Here is a 20,347-nt window from a genome sequence, read left to right on the forward strand (position 1 = left end):
GAGCCCAGTGCTTGCCAGAGCCTCCTGAAGGTAGCTTCTTGCAGGGGAATTCTCCCTATGTTGGAGGTCTTGCCATAAGAGCTGGTTTAGAGTGTTTGGGGCCAATAATCTGATCTTATTCCAGCAGATGATGTATGCGCCGTACCTGGCCCATGGCTGCTTCAATAGGCCAAACTCGAGCCTTGATTTCGCCGGGAGGTGTAGTTTGGGAGGCTAAACAGGGTTCTGTATGCTTGGACTAGAGTTTTGTCCAGTAACTTGGCTTCTCTGCCTCACATTATTTTTTTGCCATAGGCTATAGTAGGTAGAATTTTTGCCTGTGTTGGGGGGCGGAGCTAGCCACGAAGGAAGATGGCCGCTCTCCGAGTGAGTTCCTCTGGTCGCTGAAATATCCTTCCATTATCCTGCTTGCTGGGTGCCTGTAGGGTACTAAATTTGTCATAAGAATACATCGGAACACCAGGGCTATTGATGTATTAATTCTGAAGCCCCGAGATCGCTGCTGCAGAGCGCTAGAGGAACTGCGTGGTGGGGGCCGCCACCTAAAAGTGAAACTGCAGAACCGTGGGTTTGCGTGAGCTACGCCCGAGACGCACGGCCGCAACTGCTGATCTGACTTCGGCGAGACGCAATCGGCTAGGGAAAACTGTGCGGCTGGAATCTCCGAAGCGAGGTGAGGTGCTGGGCTCGGGGTGGCCGCAGGCATCACTGGGCCTTCTGTGCGCGACAAGCGGACGATCCAAAGAGAGGGAATCGGAGAAGGTGACCATCGCTATACTGGGCCAAGGACCGTGGAAACCCGTGCGGGCCACAACCACTGGGATTTGCGAAGCAATGTGGGGGCTCCGACTGGCCTGATAGTCGAGAAAGGCCATCCTCTGCTGGTGAGGCAACTGCTGCGAGCATAGAGGGAGAAATACACAATTGCAGCACCGTCCCTGCTTTATGCCCTCCCCAGTGAGCTGCATGAAACACGTGGCCCCCACTACAGGTACGACACAGTGGATTGCGCGCTTGGGTGACCGTTTGAAGCGCCGGCCCAGTTGGACTGAATTGGAACACGACAGGGGCAGATCGAGGCGATAATTAACCGGGGCAATATTTCACTTGCCAGCACTATGTGCTACAACACGCACCGCTAAGTCTGAGGGAGATCCAAGAAGTGGGGACTCAAAACAGAAACTCGAAGCTACCTGCCCTCGCTTACCCTGCCTCTAGGTATCAAGCACTGGATAATCCGAACTTCACTGGGGCTGCCCAAAGGACGAGGCGCTCGACAAGGGTCGGTGCAACAGAATTAAGAAACATGGACAAACCTGATCATAATCAGCCCAAAATCCACTTCGAACAAAACAAAAAAATAAATAAGAATCGGCAGAGACCAGTCCTGAGGACCAGCAAATCGCAGAGTGTGGTGGGGCAGCAAGCAATGTACAGGTCATGTTCGCAACGATTCAGGCAGCCCTCTCAAGTATAGATGGGAAGATAGTCTCTAACATACAGGGTGGACCGAATGTCTGAGAGATTGGACAAGCACACAGAACGCATTGATATGGCGGAGCGTCGTATCTCAGAAGTAGAAGATGGTCACCAGCAGATAGAAGTGCGCCAAGGGATAATGGACAAAAGCTTGACTACCCTACTCGCTAAGGCTGAAGATATTGAAGCGTGCTCCAGGCGGGAGTAATATACGCCTCATGGGTATTGCAGAAACAACAAACACGGGGCCAATAGAACGCTATATTGAACAACTACTTATATCCTTGATGAGTAGGGATTCTTTCTCTGCAGTATTTACTATAGAAAGAGCGCACAGATCACTGGCCCCCCCACCACCACCTGGGGCCAGTCCACGACCTATCATAGCTAAGCTGTTAAAGTACAGAGACCGGGATGCGGCGCTCCGAAGAGCTCGTGAATTAGGTAGCCTGGCACACGAAGGAATGGACATTACTATATACCCGGACTTTACGCCATTGGTCCGGGAGGCTCTGAAGAAATTTGTGCCTGTAAAGAAGAAATTAAGAGACCAAAATATAGCATATGCAATGCTCTACCCTGCCCGACTGCGGGTTACAGACGGCGGTAAAAACACTGTTTATAATGACCCAAAAGATTTGCTTACGTTTCTACAACAAAGAGGTCTGCGGGGAACACGCAGGAGATCGCCATGGGGCGAGTTGGAGGAACAGTCTGCCACTTCTGATGTCGAATAAAGAGGCTAATGGGACAGTTCACAAGTCATTTGAAAGACCTCGCCCATAGGACTATGGACGAAACTGAGAACTTGCTGAGAGGTGCTTCATGACAAGTGCCTAGGCGGACCAGTATGCAGATGCCTGTAGCTGCTGCGGAGTAAAGATCACCAATTGCAATAATGTCGATGTAAAATGCCTGCGCAGTAGCGCACGCGGGCAAGGTGCTTGTAAGAAAATGCAAACCTAAACACGGACAACAGCTAAGTTTACCCGAGAACTATGCAATAGTGTTATCTCGTTATGATTGAATGCCCTGTATATGCATAAGGTTTATTGTGCCATTCGAAATGTTACGTTGTTTTGATGTCAGTTAAAATTGCAGCTTGGTTAGTGCCCTGTGGGCTGCAGTGATAAGAGGCCCATCAGACATGCGAGCGACCACCCATTTGATTTTCAATCACTGGGCAATAGACTGGAAGCTCTCGCCACCCCGTGTATACCACATTTAGTTATCTCCATGTTGGGATGGGGGGGGGTTGGGTAAGTTGTAACTGTATGGGTATTGTCCTTGCTTGTGTGGGTGCAGCGAAGTGGGAGGGGGAGGCAGGGGGAAAAAAAACAGAAAAGCCTGGTCGGCCATGGGATAGTAATTTTATTCTGTTCTTGCATTAGTGTTCCCACACATTACTTTCGCATTTTCTTTAGACACGTTAAATAAGTACAGAACGAAAATGTAGTCACATGCACCCCTTAATATTCATGACTTGGAACGTCAGGGGTCTCCATAACCCACAAAAAATAGGCAAAGTCCTTGCAGATCTAGACCGCCACAGAGTTGATGTGGCATGCCTGCAGGAGACGCACTTTACGTCCCTCACAGAAGGTAGATTTGGGGCACGTTGCGCAACATACAGAATGGCATCATCATACTCCACGTATGCTAGAGGAGTGCTAATCATGATTAGGCGGGGTACACTCTTCCAACACATTCACTCAAACATGACCAAGTGCGCTATGTGATGGTACATGGGAATAGTGGGGGCACTGCTGTGACCAGATTCAGAAAGTGCTTTATTCGATTTTAAGTACTAGATAAAATCATAAAAGCCGAAAATACCAGAAACAATTCATATGTACATTATAACTTTTAAAACTGCATTACAAAACCAGCTGCCCCCATGAATCACAAATTGTTACAATAATTAAAACAGTTAAAAATGTATACTTTTCCTTTTTCTTAATATACATTAAAAAAAAAACCAGTCACGATTCCAATAACATACACATTTTCCAGTATTTGTAAGAAAAAAAGGCCGGACGGCACTGCCGCCATGCTCCTTGCTTTGAAAAAGGGATAATCCAGCTTGCACGTTCATTAGTATAGAATTTATTAAAAAGAATCACATGCATTGTATTTTGAGGAGATAGGTTATCGCACGGACATGGGCAGAGTTGCCTGGACCAATCATTTGTAGCTGGGAAAGATACTAGACGATAAAAACAGTCAAACCTGAACCTGGTCAGGACATATCTATCGTAACCACCTAGGCACCATAGTAAGTATGGTTCAATAGAGCTACAAGCCAGTGTCAATTGATGCCGAAGCACTGTGCATTTATTAATTTCCAGCCCAATTCTTAGAGACTCAAAGTCATTTAATCAAAAAGCTTGGAGCTCTTTTCTAGATATAATGCACATTGAATCCGGGTTAGTATAAAAATCTGATCGCCCTAGATCATTAGACAACCAACTATTTTATATAATTCAACCAGGGAATTTTCCCAGATTGTTCTAATCCCAAGGAGTCTTTTATGACGTCTCTAGTTAACACTTATTAGGGCGACGTTCAGACTGTGCGAAAGTAACATGGGCTGCATTTTAATCACATCGGCAATATGGGATATTCCCAGTTCACTGTAACAGTTAAAAACTGACGAACTTTGAGGGACAGCCAATATAAATCTTAAAAAAGCATTTTATATTACCTGAATGAAGGAAACATTAAAACCCCCAGATTCCCACCCCATACGTAGCTATACTTAAACATTTAGCTTGATATATTTTTTTAATAGGATCCCCGGGGGCCTTCTACCCATTTTCTTTGCGAAAAGTATCACAGCCGCCGCTGCTCTCTTAAAACGGAGGGTCCTATTCTTAATCGCAGATCTCCAAGATCCCGTATCCTCTAACAGGATACCTAGATAATAAGTTTTTTTAGTAGATTCAATTTTACCATTTTCTACTATTAGGCTACACTGTTTATTCCTTCCCTTATCAAACCCCTGTTATCCCTAAAATCAATGTAGGTGGTAAGGGCCCTTTGTAAGCCAATTTGGGTTCTTGACATCAAGACCGCGTCATCCGCGTAGAGAAGGGAGACAATCTGTTTGTTATTAACCTGTGGAGAATCTCTCGCCCTAGCCACCAGTTCCTCTTCCAAGGTGTTAGTATATCATGAGAAGAGGAACGGGGCCAGTACACAACCTTGTCTGACACCCCTCTCCACGCGGGACGGCTTGGTACATTCACCCTGGCTGTGGCTCCTGCGTATAATTGCCTCAAAAATAACACCAGGGAGGACTCGACCTGCAGGCCCTCCAAAATTTGCCATAGCCTGCTATGGACAACACAATCTAAAGCTGCGGAAAGATAAACAAATACCACGAACAATTTCCCCTCTTTTGCAGGAGTATATTTCCTCTGTAATATATAAAAAGGTCAAACTTGTTCAACGGTTCCCCTACCCTCCCTGAATCCATATTGGACTGGACTTAAAATATTATTGTCCTCGGCGTCTATTAAGAATGACCCGTCCAGGAACTTTCATAAATGAGTCTAGGAGGGATATAGGCAGGTAACAAGCGGGGTTTTCCCTATCCCCCTTTTTAAAAATTGGTATAATAACGGACTCCGACCACATTTTAATAAAGCCCTCGGCACAACAGGCTCCAAGCACTCGGGTTAGCAATGGAGACCAAACTTCAGTTGTAAATTTATACAGATCTGTCGGAGTCCCATCAGGGCCCGGGGCCTTTCTACCTTTGCTCTCACTGACCATCGTTACAGTATACGGACCCAATACTGACTGTCTTTTCTTTATTCAATTGCTAGCCAAACTACGTACACTCCCACCCGTAGCGATCCTATGGGGTGGGGACTTTAACACCTGCTTAGACCCAGCTGTAGATAGAGCCACAGGAATGGATAGTTACGGGAAGCAAGCTGCTGGGGCGTGGAAAGATGGTATGGTAGACTGCGCTTTGCTAGATGTGTTGCAGCTAAGCAACCCAGGTCGCAAAGAGGGTACATGCACATCCACTGCTCATAATTCATGGTCTAGAATTGACTACTGGCTGGCCACACAAGAGGTATGCACATGGGAAACCTCCGCAGAGCACTTGCCCAAGACGCTATCAGACCACACACCCGTCAGTCTGACACTTGACATCCCCACGCACACTCCGCGACAGTTCACATGGAGGCTGCAGCAGAGCGCGCTAAAAGACCAGATGTTTAGATCAGACCTTCGCCAGGCCATTGTGGAATACTTTGAACACAACGCTGGCTTCGTGAAGAGTGCGGGAGGCATTCAAGGTCACCGTAAGAGGCCATTGTATTGGTAAACACGCCGGTATACTAAAGGATATTCAGCAACAACTGGCGAAGGTGGAATCTGAAATACGGCAATTGGAGGTAGAATATGAGGTTACGTACAAAAATTAGGCTATTGTCTGACATTAGATTGAAAATTGATACCCATCATGAGTTTGCAGACACCGAATTAAAATATGTGTCAAGGAACAACATAGCACGCAAATATGGGGAAGACACTCACATAGGATCCTACCGGCGTCCTCAGCAACCTACATAACACAGATTAGGAATGATCAGGGGCAACCTACATATGACACCCCTTCCATACTAAACTGTTTTTCAGAGTTCTACACTAGCCTTTACACAACACAAATAAAGCCGAGAGCGATCAATATCTTGATGTTGCTCTGGCATGGCTATCAAATGCCCATCGTGAATACTTCTGTCATCACATTACTGAAGACGAGATAAGGGAAGCGATAAATTCCATGCCTGGCAATAAAGAGCCAGGTATGGACGGACTCCCCAAAGAGTTCTATAAAGAATTCAGAGACTTGTTAATCCCGCATATGGCCGAGATGTATGAGGAAGCATATGAGAATGGTAAATTGCCGGCTTATTTACGGGAGGCACTTGTAATTATGCTTCCCAAGGATAAGGATCCGGAGAGATGCGAATCCTACCGGCCGTTATCTCCGATTAACATAGATGCAAAGATCTTAGCCAAAAAAATTGCGACACGTATCCAACCCCTGTTGTGAAATTTAATTCTGCCAGACCAAGCCAGTTTTATTCCGACACGATCCACCACACAAAACATAAGGACCATTTTCACAATGTTTCATCATTTAAATCTAGAGTTGCCAGCGGCGGTGACCTTGTTAGATGCCGCAAAGGATTTCGATTCTGTTGAGTGGCCCTTTATGTTCACGGTGCTGCGCAGATGGGGTTCCATGAACCGTTCCTGCGATGGATATTATTACTATACACCGATCCAAGTGCGCGCATCTGAGTTAATGGATACACTTCAGACACAATTATGATACACCGTGGAACGAGAGAGCTGCTCACTGTCTCCGCTCCTTTTTACAATGGCCCGAAAGCTTAATAGATTAAAAGGCTAGCACAATCAGCACTGCTGAAGTTCTTCTACGGGCCCGCCATTTAAGGCGGTGAGAGAGCGAGCTCCGACCAGTAGTTTATCCTCATTAGGAACCATGCCTTCCGCATGCTATTCCTCCATGACAACGAGACATCGGGGCGAGATGGAGTGGTTTCACCTCTGACCCCGCGCGGCTCGGATCAGACTGCGGCTCGCTTTGCTCTGGCCAGCTCACTTAGACGGTAAATGGTCTTGGAACGCTTAGACTCACTTGTAAGGAGCTTTCTCACGGAATGAAGGATGTTTTCAATCATACATGCATGTCCATGACACACTCGCGAGACAGAAGATGTGCACGCAAGGACTTCCTTTACTGGCAACGGAAAAAAAAAGTCCACAGAGCATCACGCTGCCAGTAAAGGGGCCAATACCTGCGTGCACTTCTTTGGTCTCGTTTGTCTCCCCACGTGCACGTTGGAATCGTATCGATTCCAAAAGGTCCCCTGCATGGCAGAGCAGCGCATACGCTGCTTTTCGCCAGGACGAGACCTAAAAAGTCTGCTTTACTACCTTTGTTTAATTTTTCATAAGGAACAGATAAGACATGACATCTGACAACACCCCAATTTTTTTTTTTTATCTAACCCATTTCCTTCATCACTAGCTTGTCACCATAACCAACGTAGGCATACTACATTAGACATTAGGTGGCAACCAAGGTGTGCCGGTCAAAATGACAAGTTTTTACAAAATTACAGTTGACAAATCAACAACACCGCTAAAAAGAACCTTTCAGGGATTATTATATAGCAATTCTCAAATCTAACGGATTTTCGGAACCGATAACCAACAAACTCCTTTATTTTTATGGTAATCTCTGAGATTCCATATTAACAATTTGATGTGTCTACAGTTTAACACAGTGAAATAATCCACCACTAAAAAGTTCTTCTGGACTGTATTAGGCACTCCATCAATTAGCCAAGCCTACCCTCTGTCATAACTTTTTTCTAATAAGCAGATGATAGCTATGGTATCAGATCTAACTTTCCCAATGAACCAATGAGTCCTATCACCCTTACCATTGCCATGTCACCATTACCATCCCAGGCCTATGGAATTCTGCATAATAGGAATACAGTAAGAAAATTGTAACTACACTAGGCAACAATACTCAATTCCACCAAACAGGATTGATTTAATAATACATATCTACATGCTTTATCAGGACCCAAAAAACATTAAAATGTTACTAAACCTGCAAGTATAGTGACCCAAATATTTACTCGACCTAATTATAATGCTCTTAACCCATATATGGTTTCAAATTATGGGATCCTGGGCAAGTATTTTAATTTACTGAGCTGCATTTTTCTTCTTTATCACATATGAGAGCACTTTCAAACGCACAAGTTCAGAATATCTACTTGACAAAAAAATAGTTTTGTTTGATTTAATAGGCTAAACGTTTGCTCCATATACGGTTCAAATCTAGCCACATAATGGGTACACATGATCGCTGACTTAACTCTTAGTTAATTAACAGCATTGTCCTCAGGACAGGGGCAGGAGGGTTTCTCAAATCATGTTTAAAAACGATCACTTTTAATAAGCATATGCATGAAGTGGGTAGCACACATTTGCTATCAGCAGATTTTTCCATTGAATTGGCGACATTTCCCACTGACAACTGGTTTTACTGATAAAATTATATAGTGTACAATGTTTAAAACTCAAGTTTCTACAAATATTTGTCATTTGCACATCACCAAGTAAAGTGTTCTGATTTGTTTTGCTCCTATTTAAATCATTGTTTTGCTCCTATTAAAATCATTGTTTACATCACACTTCTGAATTACAAAATAAAAAATGGGTTTTTGTAATTCCTGATATATTTTGAAATATTTGTACTATTTATTTGCAAGCTGTTTAAATGTCGTAAGAAAAAAAAATGGCCATCTTACAGCCCTTTGTTTCAAAATGATTGCCAGACAGTTCATTTGACAAAAACCTCTAAATGTAATGAGAAAAAAAAAAAAGACAATTCTCCAGGCTAAGCAGAAATTGGTAAAAAGACAAACTGACATTTGACCTCTGTCCTTGAACAGACAGCAATAGTGTCCAAATAAAAAGATTTAAATGTGTTTTAATTGCTCATTCACTTTCTGAATGAACAGAACCCCTGTTCCCTTCCAGTTTAATTTCAGAATGGACGAGTAGGTCCTCTAAATAGCTCGATTTGATAAAATATGACGCGCCACAGCAGGGCTGCATATCAAAGTGTAATAAAGATGCACCCTTAAGGGTATCTTATCTTTAACAAATGCTTCTCACAAAAATTAAGTCAATGGTACTATTTTTGTTGTAACTTTTCATAATAAACTGATCAGGCCTACAGCCTTAACCAACTAGATACTGCTATATTGAGCATAAGCTTTCCCACAAGGCAAACAAGAGCAATACAAGCACTTTTACAGCAGAAGTGCAGAACATCAGACCAACTGAAATCTGTAGCCAAAAGTATCTACATTTCAGAGGAGCTAAAGGCCCTTTCACTGTAGTGCCTCCAAAAGATCTTTTCTGTTCTTCTGCTGCGCAGTCTAGCCAGACATAAAAAGTAGCATTCTAATGTGAAGCCATTGAAGGATCCAAGTCATTCAATTGAAAGAATATTAAAGAAGCAATGCTCCTGGACAGTGACAACACAAGTAGGAAAAAAAATAAAAATAGAAAAAAATAAGCAAGAATATGAGACTGACAAGAAAGCCAACCAATTGTAAGCAACAGAGTGACTCAAAGACCACTCTGAGCATTAGCGCCGAACACAACAGATCTTTGACCAAAAGCTAAGAGTTGCCTGAAGCAGAGACCTAACAATCTGTATTATCAAGACTGAAAGAGGAATTAAATTCAAACTAATTTGACAAAGAATCATGCTTATATAATATGCTAGAAATCTTTAACAACCCTTTTGAACAAAGAAAAAAAAGAAAAAGAAAAAAATACACTGGTTAACTGCAAAATAATCAAGTAAGAAATAGAATAACTTAATGCCGTCCTTCACTGGCTATTCAGCTGAAGATTTAGATTTGCTATTTAGCAAGGACAAAACGGAAATCTCTTTACATGGTTAATCTACACCAACTGCTATTTCATCAGTACTGTGCTACAAATGAGTGAATATAATTTATCCTCCTTCCTATATATGACAGCATTGCACATTTTTTTATGATCTATAACTCCTTTCAAAACATCTGAACGCACAAGATCATAACTTGTTTTCCAACATCCATATGCATATGTTTAAAACACTAACAGAGAATAAAATGAACTAAATTAGAAAAACAAAATTGCAATATAACCTTAAAAGGGAATGGAGAAGGTTCTGAGAATGTGGACACAGCTCTTCAGTTGAGCCTCGTTGTTTACAGACGAGGTCACAACCCTCGAGATTTACGTAAATGGGTCGCGACACTGCTCGTCATGCTGCAAATAACCCCAAAGGATTCTGGATAGTGTAGTGGCTACGGTGAGTACGCCTACGCCACGAGTATATAGAAATATAATGCCATCCCTGGACACGTGTTTCGAGGTAATTGCCTCTCGTCAGCAGGGAGCAGGTAGGTATGCGGGGTGCCGATGACTGCCATATATATAGGTAAAATACCTTCCAAGGCGCGCAGGTGCAGACACCGGGCTCGTCAGCCAAAGTCGCTCGAATGAGCTATTAGTGATTTACGTAAATGGGTCGCGACACTGCTCGTCATGCTGCAAATAACCCCAAAGGATTCTGGATAGTGTAGTGGCTACGGTGAGTACGCCTACGCCACGAGTATATAGAAATATAATGCCATCCCTGGACACGTGTTTCGAGGTAATTGCCTCTCGTCAGCAGGGAGCAGGTAGGTATGCGGGGTGCCGATGACTGCCATATATATAGGTAAAATACCTTCCAAGGCGCGCAGGTGCAGACACCGGGCTCGTCAGCCAAAGTCGCTCGAATGAGCTATTAGTGATTTACGTAAATGGGTCGCGACACTGCTCGTCATGCTGCAAATAACCCCAAAGGATTCTGGATAGTGTAGTGGCTACGGTGAGTACGCCTACGCCACGAGTATATAGAAATATAATGCCATCCCTGGACACGTGTTTCGAGGTAATTGCCTCTCGTCAGCAGGGAGCAGGTAGGTATGCGGGGTGCCGATGACTGCCATATATATAGGTAAAATACCTTCCAAGGCGCGCAGGTGCAGACACCGGGCTCGTCAGCCAAAGTCACAACCCTCCACCACATTTACTTTAAGCTGTAATAAAGAAGAAATTAACAAGCTGTGCCTTTAGAACCTATTGACTTTGCTTCTGCTGTCTGCAGATGGATGCAAAAAGTACAATTGATGGACAAGTGCTGAAAAAAACATTCACCCCCAGTAGTTTCAGCATTCCGCCCATCATCTTGCTGTGTTTGCTAGGATTGCCCTAAGTGGCCATGATGTGCCTAAACGTGGGTCCCTTATTCACTGTGCCACTGGATTCAAGCTAGCCTGGCTGATATCGGGTGATACCAGGAAACCAGTTTCAGGATGCTTTTTTTGTTTTGTTTTATTTAGTGTGAACTAGACACAAAGATATATGGTATCAGAGCTCTATACATGAGCACCAGTTTAGTCACAGATGGACACATTCATTTTTTGTTGTGATTGTTTCTAGTTCAGGAAGGAGTTGGCCTGGCAATTCGGGCTGGGGTTTTCACACGAGGAATAAGGTCAAGACTGATTTGCATATGGCTTAGTCCAAATTGGGGTTGCATGGTGAGAAAAAAAATGATAGATTTAACCCAAATCTCTTGACTGGGGCCAAGTGCTTGAAAAGTTTCTGCACACTGTCCATTATCTTGTGGCGTTTGCTGCAGATAGAGTGAAGCACCGACAAAAAACATTTGACAACTGTGCAGCATCAGCCAAAATAAAATTTAAAAAATGTTGGTGAGCATATGCATCACCATATATGCACTGGATGTGTCATGATGAATGTGCGTGCGCACATACAAAATTATGCAGGCGTCATGCAAGATGGATCAGTAAATGGCAAAAATAAAAAAAAATTACATTTCACTACCGCAAAATCTAAATTTAAAGCAGAGGGGATCACAGCAATTTTAACCTAAGTAACATGTAGGTGCAACAGAGGAGGAAGGAAAAAAAAACACAGGAGGCATTAAAATTAAAATAAATCTGGTGGAGAGGAAAAGCAGAAGACAAGGGAGACAGTAACATGGGTAAGTGAGCAGCACATGAGGAAGACAGCAACCCAGAGCACGGGCGTGGAGTAAGGCAGAAGTACATAACAGAGCGAGAGAGAAGCAACACAAATTGAAGGGGCTGGCATTAGTGGGGGGAAAGCAGACGGGAGAGATATGAAACACACATGCATTCTCATGATCAAAAAGAAACAACATTTGTTAATTTGAGTAGTAGAAAGATAGAAATCATCCATTCAAAGGATGATAAAGAGGGTATGTTACTGGAGAGAATCAATAAGTTAACATGCCGTAGAATAAGAAGCCAGTAAACGAGAGTGAAAATAAGACCAACTAATAGTAAGGAATGGGCAGGCAGTAGGCCCATTGGAAGCTTTTGATCAGTCTTAAAAAAGGTCTTTCACGGGAAGAAAGCCCGAGCTGATCTCCATAAGTGGCAAACACTAACGGTTAATCCCATGGGAAGTCTCCCTCTTCAAAATGATGATACTCCCCAGGTTCCTCTGCATGATCCAAAACACCCCTCTTCAATTCCCACGGACCTGGTTTAAAGAGCTTGACAGTCTGACAACAAAATTCCTTTGGGGTGGACGGAGACCCCGCTTAGCCCTATCACAGTGCCTGATTCCGTCCTTTGATGGTGGCATGGGCATGACCAATCTATAGCTATACTATCTGGCAACCCGCTTACTCACGATGCATGACTGGTTTAACGGTGGCTGGTCGGACCCAGCATTCAGACTTGAACTGGGCGGTCTGGGTCTACCCTGGAACCGGGCGATGAGGTACAGAGGAAGTATTCCCTGGACAATGCAGACTGAAGCAGACGATTCTCCTAGCCTGGCGCGCCACACCCAATGGATGAACAAACTGACCCAATACACACCACTTTGGCAGGGGACCTGGCTTTGTGAGGTCAGTGGCCTGGAGGGATTCCGGCCATGGGACCTCATGGGTATCTTGCAGCTTGGGGACGTGTGGACGAGCCACCATATGCACACTTACCAAGGCCTGCAAACCTGTTATTCCTTGCACCCCTCATAATTTTATAGATATCTGCAGCTATGTCACGCCCTCTACTTACACGTACCTCAGGGCACATCCCTCCCAGAGTATAGCCCCATTGAGGTGCAGATTATGACAGGCAACCTAGGAAAGGGGGTGTCTCTTGTATCTACCGCTCCCTAACCAACAACGTGCCAAACACACTAAACCGGCTACGAAACTTATGGGAGCACTGGGTGGGACCTCTTTAAGAGGAAGACTGGGGAGACGCTTTAATGGCACCCAAGACAGTCACCACCTCCGCCAGGCTCCGTCTGGTCCAACTACATTATTTACATGCTACCTAACACCAAAGCGCCTCTTTAGCGCAGGTAAGAAGTTAAATACATCTTGTGCGCGCTGCGATCACAACCAATCAGACTTCTTTCACATGGTATGGGACTGCCCAGTCATTGCACACTATTTGGACGCCATAGAAAAAGAACTCACAGAGGTCCTGGGCTGGTAGGTCCCGCACAGCCCCTTAAATTTACTCCTGGGAATTATGGATGGACTAGATGTCTCCCGAGCTGACAAACAATTTCTTACTACTGCCATAATGGTGGCCAAGTGAGATATTGCGGCTAGTTGGATAAATCTGGTAACCACTGGAATAACAAAATGGTGCATAGGTGTGGACTGGTGCGCAGCACAAGATAAACTGTTCGAGGCTATAGGGTGCCCAGCTAAATACCGTAAGGTCTGGGGCAAATGATGAAGCAGATAGAATGAACTTATCTCCTTCCGAAACTGTGTGAGGGTCAGTAGGACAGTGTACTGCAAACCCATCTCCCCCATATATGTAAAAAGGAAATGTCAGACGAATGCTGTGGTATACTGTATTTGACTACTTGCTGGTATTTTTTGTTTAAAAAACAAAAAAATTGTTTATCAAAAAATGGTCTTTGACACCGGACCCTCGTAAGTGAGACCTAATAAGAAAAAGTCCCAGGGATTCCAGGCGGAAAAAAACTCAAAAGAAAGCCAAATCAAAATATACTGGATATCGATGAACCGTAGGACTATGAAACTTGTTAGCTCAATAAATGGAAATACATAGGAAACTGGGCCGCCAAGGTACCGCCCCAACTATTCAATAAGAAAACAATCAAATAAGCAAAGTGAAAACTCACGGTCAAAAAGTATGCATAATAATTTAACAGGTAAAAATATAAAACTGCTGTCCGTCAATTATCGTACAAACAAGTAGGACGTCCAGGAAGAAATTATCCATACCCGTTATTCTTTTGTGACCAAGTTCCTGGACAATGAAAACATGCATTACAATCACCGTGCTTAAGAACATTACGCGGCCTCTAGTAAAAGACCTAATTGCTAAGAGGCGGGGGGGGGGGGGGGGGGCATTAGTCCATGCATCAAATGTCCACTTTTGCACAATGGTCGAAATATGGTCAATAACGGTGGGGCTTTACTCACGATTTGTGGTGCAGATGTGACACGTGTAAATTTAGCCTCACAACACAAATTACAGGAACATTATGTGTTCTGGGTTGAAATGTGATCTGAAGTTTATAAAACGTAAGGATATTTATAAGAGATGACCAAACAACGTTAAATTAAGACGCTCTAGGGAAAAGCGAAAAGCAGGACGACACTCATGGGCACGCAGAGGTTTTAAATGTATAAAAATGACATTCCTTTCTCTATAAAGGAATGTGCTGTTTTATAGATGAAAAATGCAAATGCACATCACCATGAAAAAGATTATGGGATAATTCTACAATGACGGGCAGGCTTTGTATCTAACAAAACATTGAATTCTATGGAGATAGAAGCAACTGATCAACCGCCTTAACCTTCCCAAACACCATAGCGCAGCTGCGTAGGCTTTCAAGACGCTGCTTGTTGGTTAGTTGCTAGGTCTCTTGCAAACGCCGTTGCCATAAAAGGGAAGAGGTAGAAAAGGGGGGGGCTGTAGGCCGATGAATCTGCAGTTTGCATCACTCATTAGAAAACGAACAGTGTACACAAGTGATGCATTTCAGAATTATTCAAAGAGCTCTCATTTAGAGGTCCCTATCAAGATTACAACTAATTTTAGTCAAGATCTTGTAGCCAGTCAGATGTTTTGTTTCAACCTTGCCATTTAATAGAAAATTAACTTCTAATCTACTGGCCAACGCAGTGCAGTAAAATAATAGAATGTTGCGCTCTTTTGTAATCGAAAGGAATCTCTATGGCAGCAGCTTTTTGAGGATGCGGGACAATAAAAAAAATCCAAAGAGTCATAATTCCCCAACAGTGCCAGCAGTGCAGAAGACATGGGTGGCGACTAGATCTGAACGTCAAAAAGAGTTACAAACGGCAGTTGGGGAGTCCTGGGCACCGACCCCAGCCGCACCGTGCTTGTTGGAAGAGCTAATTAGCTGCTTGGATTAACCGTCACCTGCCCACCCGTGAGCGAACAAACACAAAGAAGTTACCATTCTGGCTGCGGACCGCCTCCCCCGAGGTGCGCTCGCCCAGCACGGCCAGAGGCCCTTCAAAAGCCGCCATGTCCAGAATCCGAAAAGAAAGGAAGGGAGGACCCGGTAGGTTGAGCAGAGCACGCGCCGAGAAAGGGTTGCGACGTTTCAGCAGGAAGTGACGCAAACACGATAAGTCTTGCCCTACGGCCTATCGACGTGATAGAAAGTAGGTTCTCTCGAAGGGTTAATCCTTAGCAACGACGAAAAGTCACGTGACTAGGTCGTACCCTGCTCTGCGTCAGTGCCTAGTACTTTCTAGAACTGAACGGACGGCTGTAAAAAGGTAGAATAAGCCTATCAAAATTGTAGCCAGTTGCGCATGTTATTCAAACTATACCCGTAGTACGCTCAAAATGGATAAGAAAATTAGATGGTAGACGGGACAGTAAACGCAGGTGTCGGAAGAGCCACAATGCTAAAAGAGGCGAAGCCACGGAAAAAGGAGGCTTGAAACTCGGGGATTAATTACCAAGGGGGTTCTACCCCTCTTTTTTTTATTTTATTTAAATGCGTTTTTATATAGCGCGGACTTTACCCGAAGGTGTCAGAGCGCTTCACAATAGGAACAGTAATGATACATAAGGAGACAAATTACAAGTGAGCAAGTTACACAATCAAACGTTACGTTACATGAGACAATTGTGCAAGTATCAAGAGCAAACAAAATACAAGAGGTAGCAAACAATACGTTACAAAAGGAAAAAGTGACGTGTGCAGGTTACAAGAGCATACAGAGTACACATAGGTAAAAAAAATTGCAATAAATGGCAGACACTCAAAACACTAAAACAAAAGTTACGTTACATGAGGCAGTGGTGGCCGTTGTGTGTGTATCAAAAGCAAACAAAATACAAGAGGTAACAAACGATACATTACAAAAGGAAGGGTGACGTGTGCATGTTACAAAAGAGTATAAAGTACAAGTAGAGGTTTAATACTGCACTAAGTGGCAGACACTCAAAACACAAAAACACACTGGGAAGGCACTTCTATAGGCATGGAGAACAGAAATTCCTATAATGGAAGGACTTCCTTCAGAAAATAGAGGGCGTGAATTAAATTTGGAAGTGTCTTTGAAGGAGGAGAGCTTTAAGGTCAGTTTTGAAGGCCTGGGAAGAGGTGGTGGTCCGGAGCTGAGGCGGAAGTGAGTTCCAGATTCTCACCGCGTTGCCTGAAAAGGATTGGGCCATCGATCTTTCCTTCTTGAAAGTGGATGGTCTGGAGCCTCCAGAGAGTTTCAGTTTATTCGCCAGGTAGCGAGGGGAGGAGGAGTGCAAGGCTTTATGGGTGATACAGGCAGTCTTGTAGATAGATCTTGCCTCTATGGGAAGCCAACGGAGGGTGGATAAAATGGGTGTGATGTGGTCGCTTCTTTTGGCCCCATATATGAAACGAGCTGCTGAATGGAAAACAGACTTCAGGGGGGACAGGTGGGATTTGGGGAGGCCAGTAAGAAGAGAATTGCAGTAGTCCAATCGGGAGAGAACCAGCGATTGGACCAGGGTTTTAAGGTTGTGCTCCGGGAAGAAGCGACGAATCCCCCAAAGAAGGCGCAGTTGGTATCGAGCAGACTTTGCAATGGAATTGATGTGGGAGAGTAGATTGAGTTTTTTGTCGAGTATGACACCAAGGGATTTTGCGCTCTCGACAATGATGGGTTTATTGTTCAGTAGATTAATCTGATCCATCCATGATTGCACTGGGGGAGGAGAAAGTGAGGAGGAGAGGAGGAGGAATTCAGTTTTGGAGGGATTCAGGATCAGTTGATAAGTTAACATCCAGTTTTGAATGGAGTCGAGAGTAGAGCTTAGGAAGGAGAGATCGTGAGTGGAGGCCACCTTAAGGTAGATTTGAGTGTCGTCCGCATATAGATGATAGTGGATCCCGGACTTACTCAGGAGATTTCCCAACGGTTCTAAATATAGATTGAACAGTGTGGGAGCAAGTATAGAGCCTTGAGGAACACCTTGACCGACCGCTAAAGGAGATGAAAGACTGTTCGCTATTTTGTAAATCATGATTCCATGTACATGGTTGTGGAAAGGCAGCTTTAAAATGAATATAATTTAATCTGAAAAAGTGTAAAATAAGAACGGTGAAACATGCTCTCTAAGCAGATCAAATATGGTTAAAAGGATTTGGTCGTAGATATATGAACATACCTGTAATCGCATTTTGTACATTGTTGTAATGCATTATTGTAATATGCACGAGCTGTATCCAGCGCGTGACAGCTGATGACCACGAGCTCTCTTGCGCGAGAGCACCCTTTGTTCTCCACCCCCTCCCATTGGTTCCCCAACATTCCACCTTCCCAACTGTTATGCTGCCCAACTCCCAACTGTCATTATTGACGTCCTAACCCTGACTGGTGCACCGCACTCTGTGTGGGGCTGTATAGAATAAATCTTAAGAACCCTACCTACGAGTCAGCCTCATTTCTACAAGTGGCGACGAGCGGACTACCTCTACAGCCCCTCACTGCGGTTTACACTATGTTCCTGCGTGACCTTCTGAGCCGTCATATCTTCGCCTTTGCCTTCCTCACAGAGCCAAGCATCTGCGCACTCCTCGTGCGCGTTATGTCACTGAAACGCAGCGTCAGGCGCCATTTTGGATCGTGCCACACATCGGGAGACCGCCGCATTACGAGTTCACAGCAGGCTGTTGCACACATCACAGTGATGTGCACACCACATAAATAATTCGGTGCACATATTTAGTGGATTCTTGTGTGTCACTCACCCAGTAACATTCAGTGTGTTTCTTGACTGTTCACGCATACTTCTACGTTTGGGGGACATACCTGCATGTCATCTTTGCAAGAGCACGCACACTTCCTTCCTGTGCCATAATCCATGGGTGTGTCGCCTTCATCATCCAGCACCGATTTCGTTTCTCCAGTGACACATACACTAACCTCATCTATTGTTTCAAAGAGCTGTATTTTCCTTCCTCCTACTCCATATTTGCAATGCCTTATTATCCATCATGTGTGCATTAAGCTCCTTGAACCTCGCACAGCCACAAGCCTTTCTTCCCCTCAAAGGCGCACCATGCATGCCATGGAAGGAAAGGAAGGAGTATTTTTGCAATTACATTGAAACTATGGAGGATGAGGATTTCACTCCTGCGAAGAAGAAAAAAGTGTTACTGTATTGTTTGGGTCCAGGAGGTGTAAAAACATACAATAGCATTGAAAAGAAAGTTAGGGAGGGTGATGATGTATATCAGCATGCTTTAGAAGACTTAGATGCTAATTTTTCACCAATTGTATGCGTCGCTGTAGACCGCTACAAATTTTCAAGAAGGAAACAGGGCAAAGATGAGAGCATCGACGAATATGTCTTCGCCTTGAATAATTTAGCTCTAACATGCATATTTGGACAATTACAAGAGGAGTTCGTACGTGACCAGATAATTATGCACGCTAGTAATCCCAATATTCAAGACAAACTTTGGGTGAATTGTGAATCTCCTTTGAAAGAAGGGGTTGCCCTAGTTAAACAAGCATTGAAAATGCAATAGGCCTCGCCTTTTATTAAGTTAAAGTCATTTGCTTTGCTATATAATACCATTAGCAAAGCAAATGGCTTTAACTTAATAAAAGTCTTGCATTTATGCGAGTTTGAGCTATTGACATTGCAAATAACAATGCCTTTTATTTTGGTTTCGTTATTCAAACATAAATAAAAGGCATTGTCATTTACAATGCCAATAGCTTAAACTCGCATTAATGCGAGACCTGTTGCATTGCAAATGCTTGTATAGGTAGAGCCTATGCAGCACAGATTGTATCCACTCTGTGGGCTTACACCGCACACAGTAGATGTTGTGGCACCCAACATAATGTGCTACGTACCTAAACACTTATAAGGTCCCAAAGGCGAGACCTATTGGCTATGCCAATGCTTGTTTAAAGTTTGGGAGGGTGAGCAACTCAATTTGTTTCTGAAAAAAGGGTAAAGTACATACGAACACGCAATTTAAGATTCACACACAAAACCAAAAAGGGTGGACGCAGCTTTGGAAGATTAGCCTGTGCCATCTGGAATTCTATAATGGCCAAAATCCACAACTTAAATCAACCATAAGTCCTTCCCCAAAAATCTAAAAACGGATATTTAGCCAAGCCTGTTATTTCACTTAATACTCTCTTTGACGCTCATAGGCTTGAATTGTTTATGTCTCAGTAAAAAGTGTCAAGAATCCATTGGTGAGAGAGTGCTATACGCAAATAATTGACATAACATACACCATAGTGTCTCTTAGTTTAAACACATTACACTCGGACTGTTGAACTATCAGCAAGGTCTGGAAGACATAGGACATTCAGAAACAGAAAAAGAAGGATGATCAAATATATAGTGATAGTGTTGTGTGGCAGATAAAATGGTGTCTGCAGCACTATATTAGTCCTCTAATGGTTAAGTACGGCAATAAGGAATAACCCGGAAACACGCATTTGGCAAGGTGGCAGAGTAAGCTTTACGTATTGCATGCAGAAATCTTGGGATACGTCCCTAAGGTTGGGGTAGTACTGCAACAAAAGCTTTTCGGGAGAGGGGGGGGCTCCCTATCCCAAACTCAAAAGTATCCCATCATAACCGACTATTTTCTGCAAGATTAGCATACAGGTGCTGGATCCAAGCTGCAGCCAAAA

General features: G+C 43.8%; 1 protein-coding gene across 1 annotated transcript in view; it reads right to left on the reverse strand.

The window, feature by feature from the left end:
* TCP1 (t-complex 1) overlaps nucleotides 1-15,804 on the reverse strand; it is a 126,909-nt gene extending 111,105 nt beyond the window's left edge. Inside the window, exon 1 of the mRNA XM_085611649.1 lies at nucleotides 15,640-15,804. Coding sequence (XP_085467775.1) covers nucleotides 15,640-15,712 — 73 coding nt within the window. The 5' untranslated portion in view covers nucleotides 15,713-15,804. The remainder of the gene's footprint in view (nucleotides 1-15,639) is intronic.
* Nucleotides 15,805-20,347: the final 4,543 nt, after the last annotated feature.

The sequence above is a fragment of the Triturus cristatus genome, chromosome 6 (genome assembly GCF_964204655.1).
Source record: "Triturus cristatus chromosome 6, aTriCri1.1, whole genome shotgun sequence".
Lineage (NCBI taxonomy): Eukaryota > Metazoa > Chordata > Amphibia > Caudata > Salamandridae > Triturus > Triturus cristatus.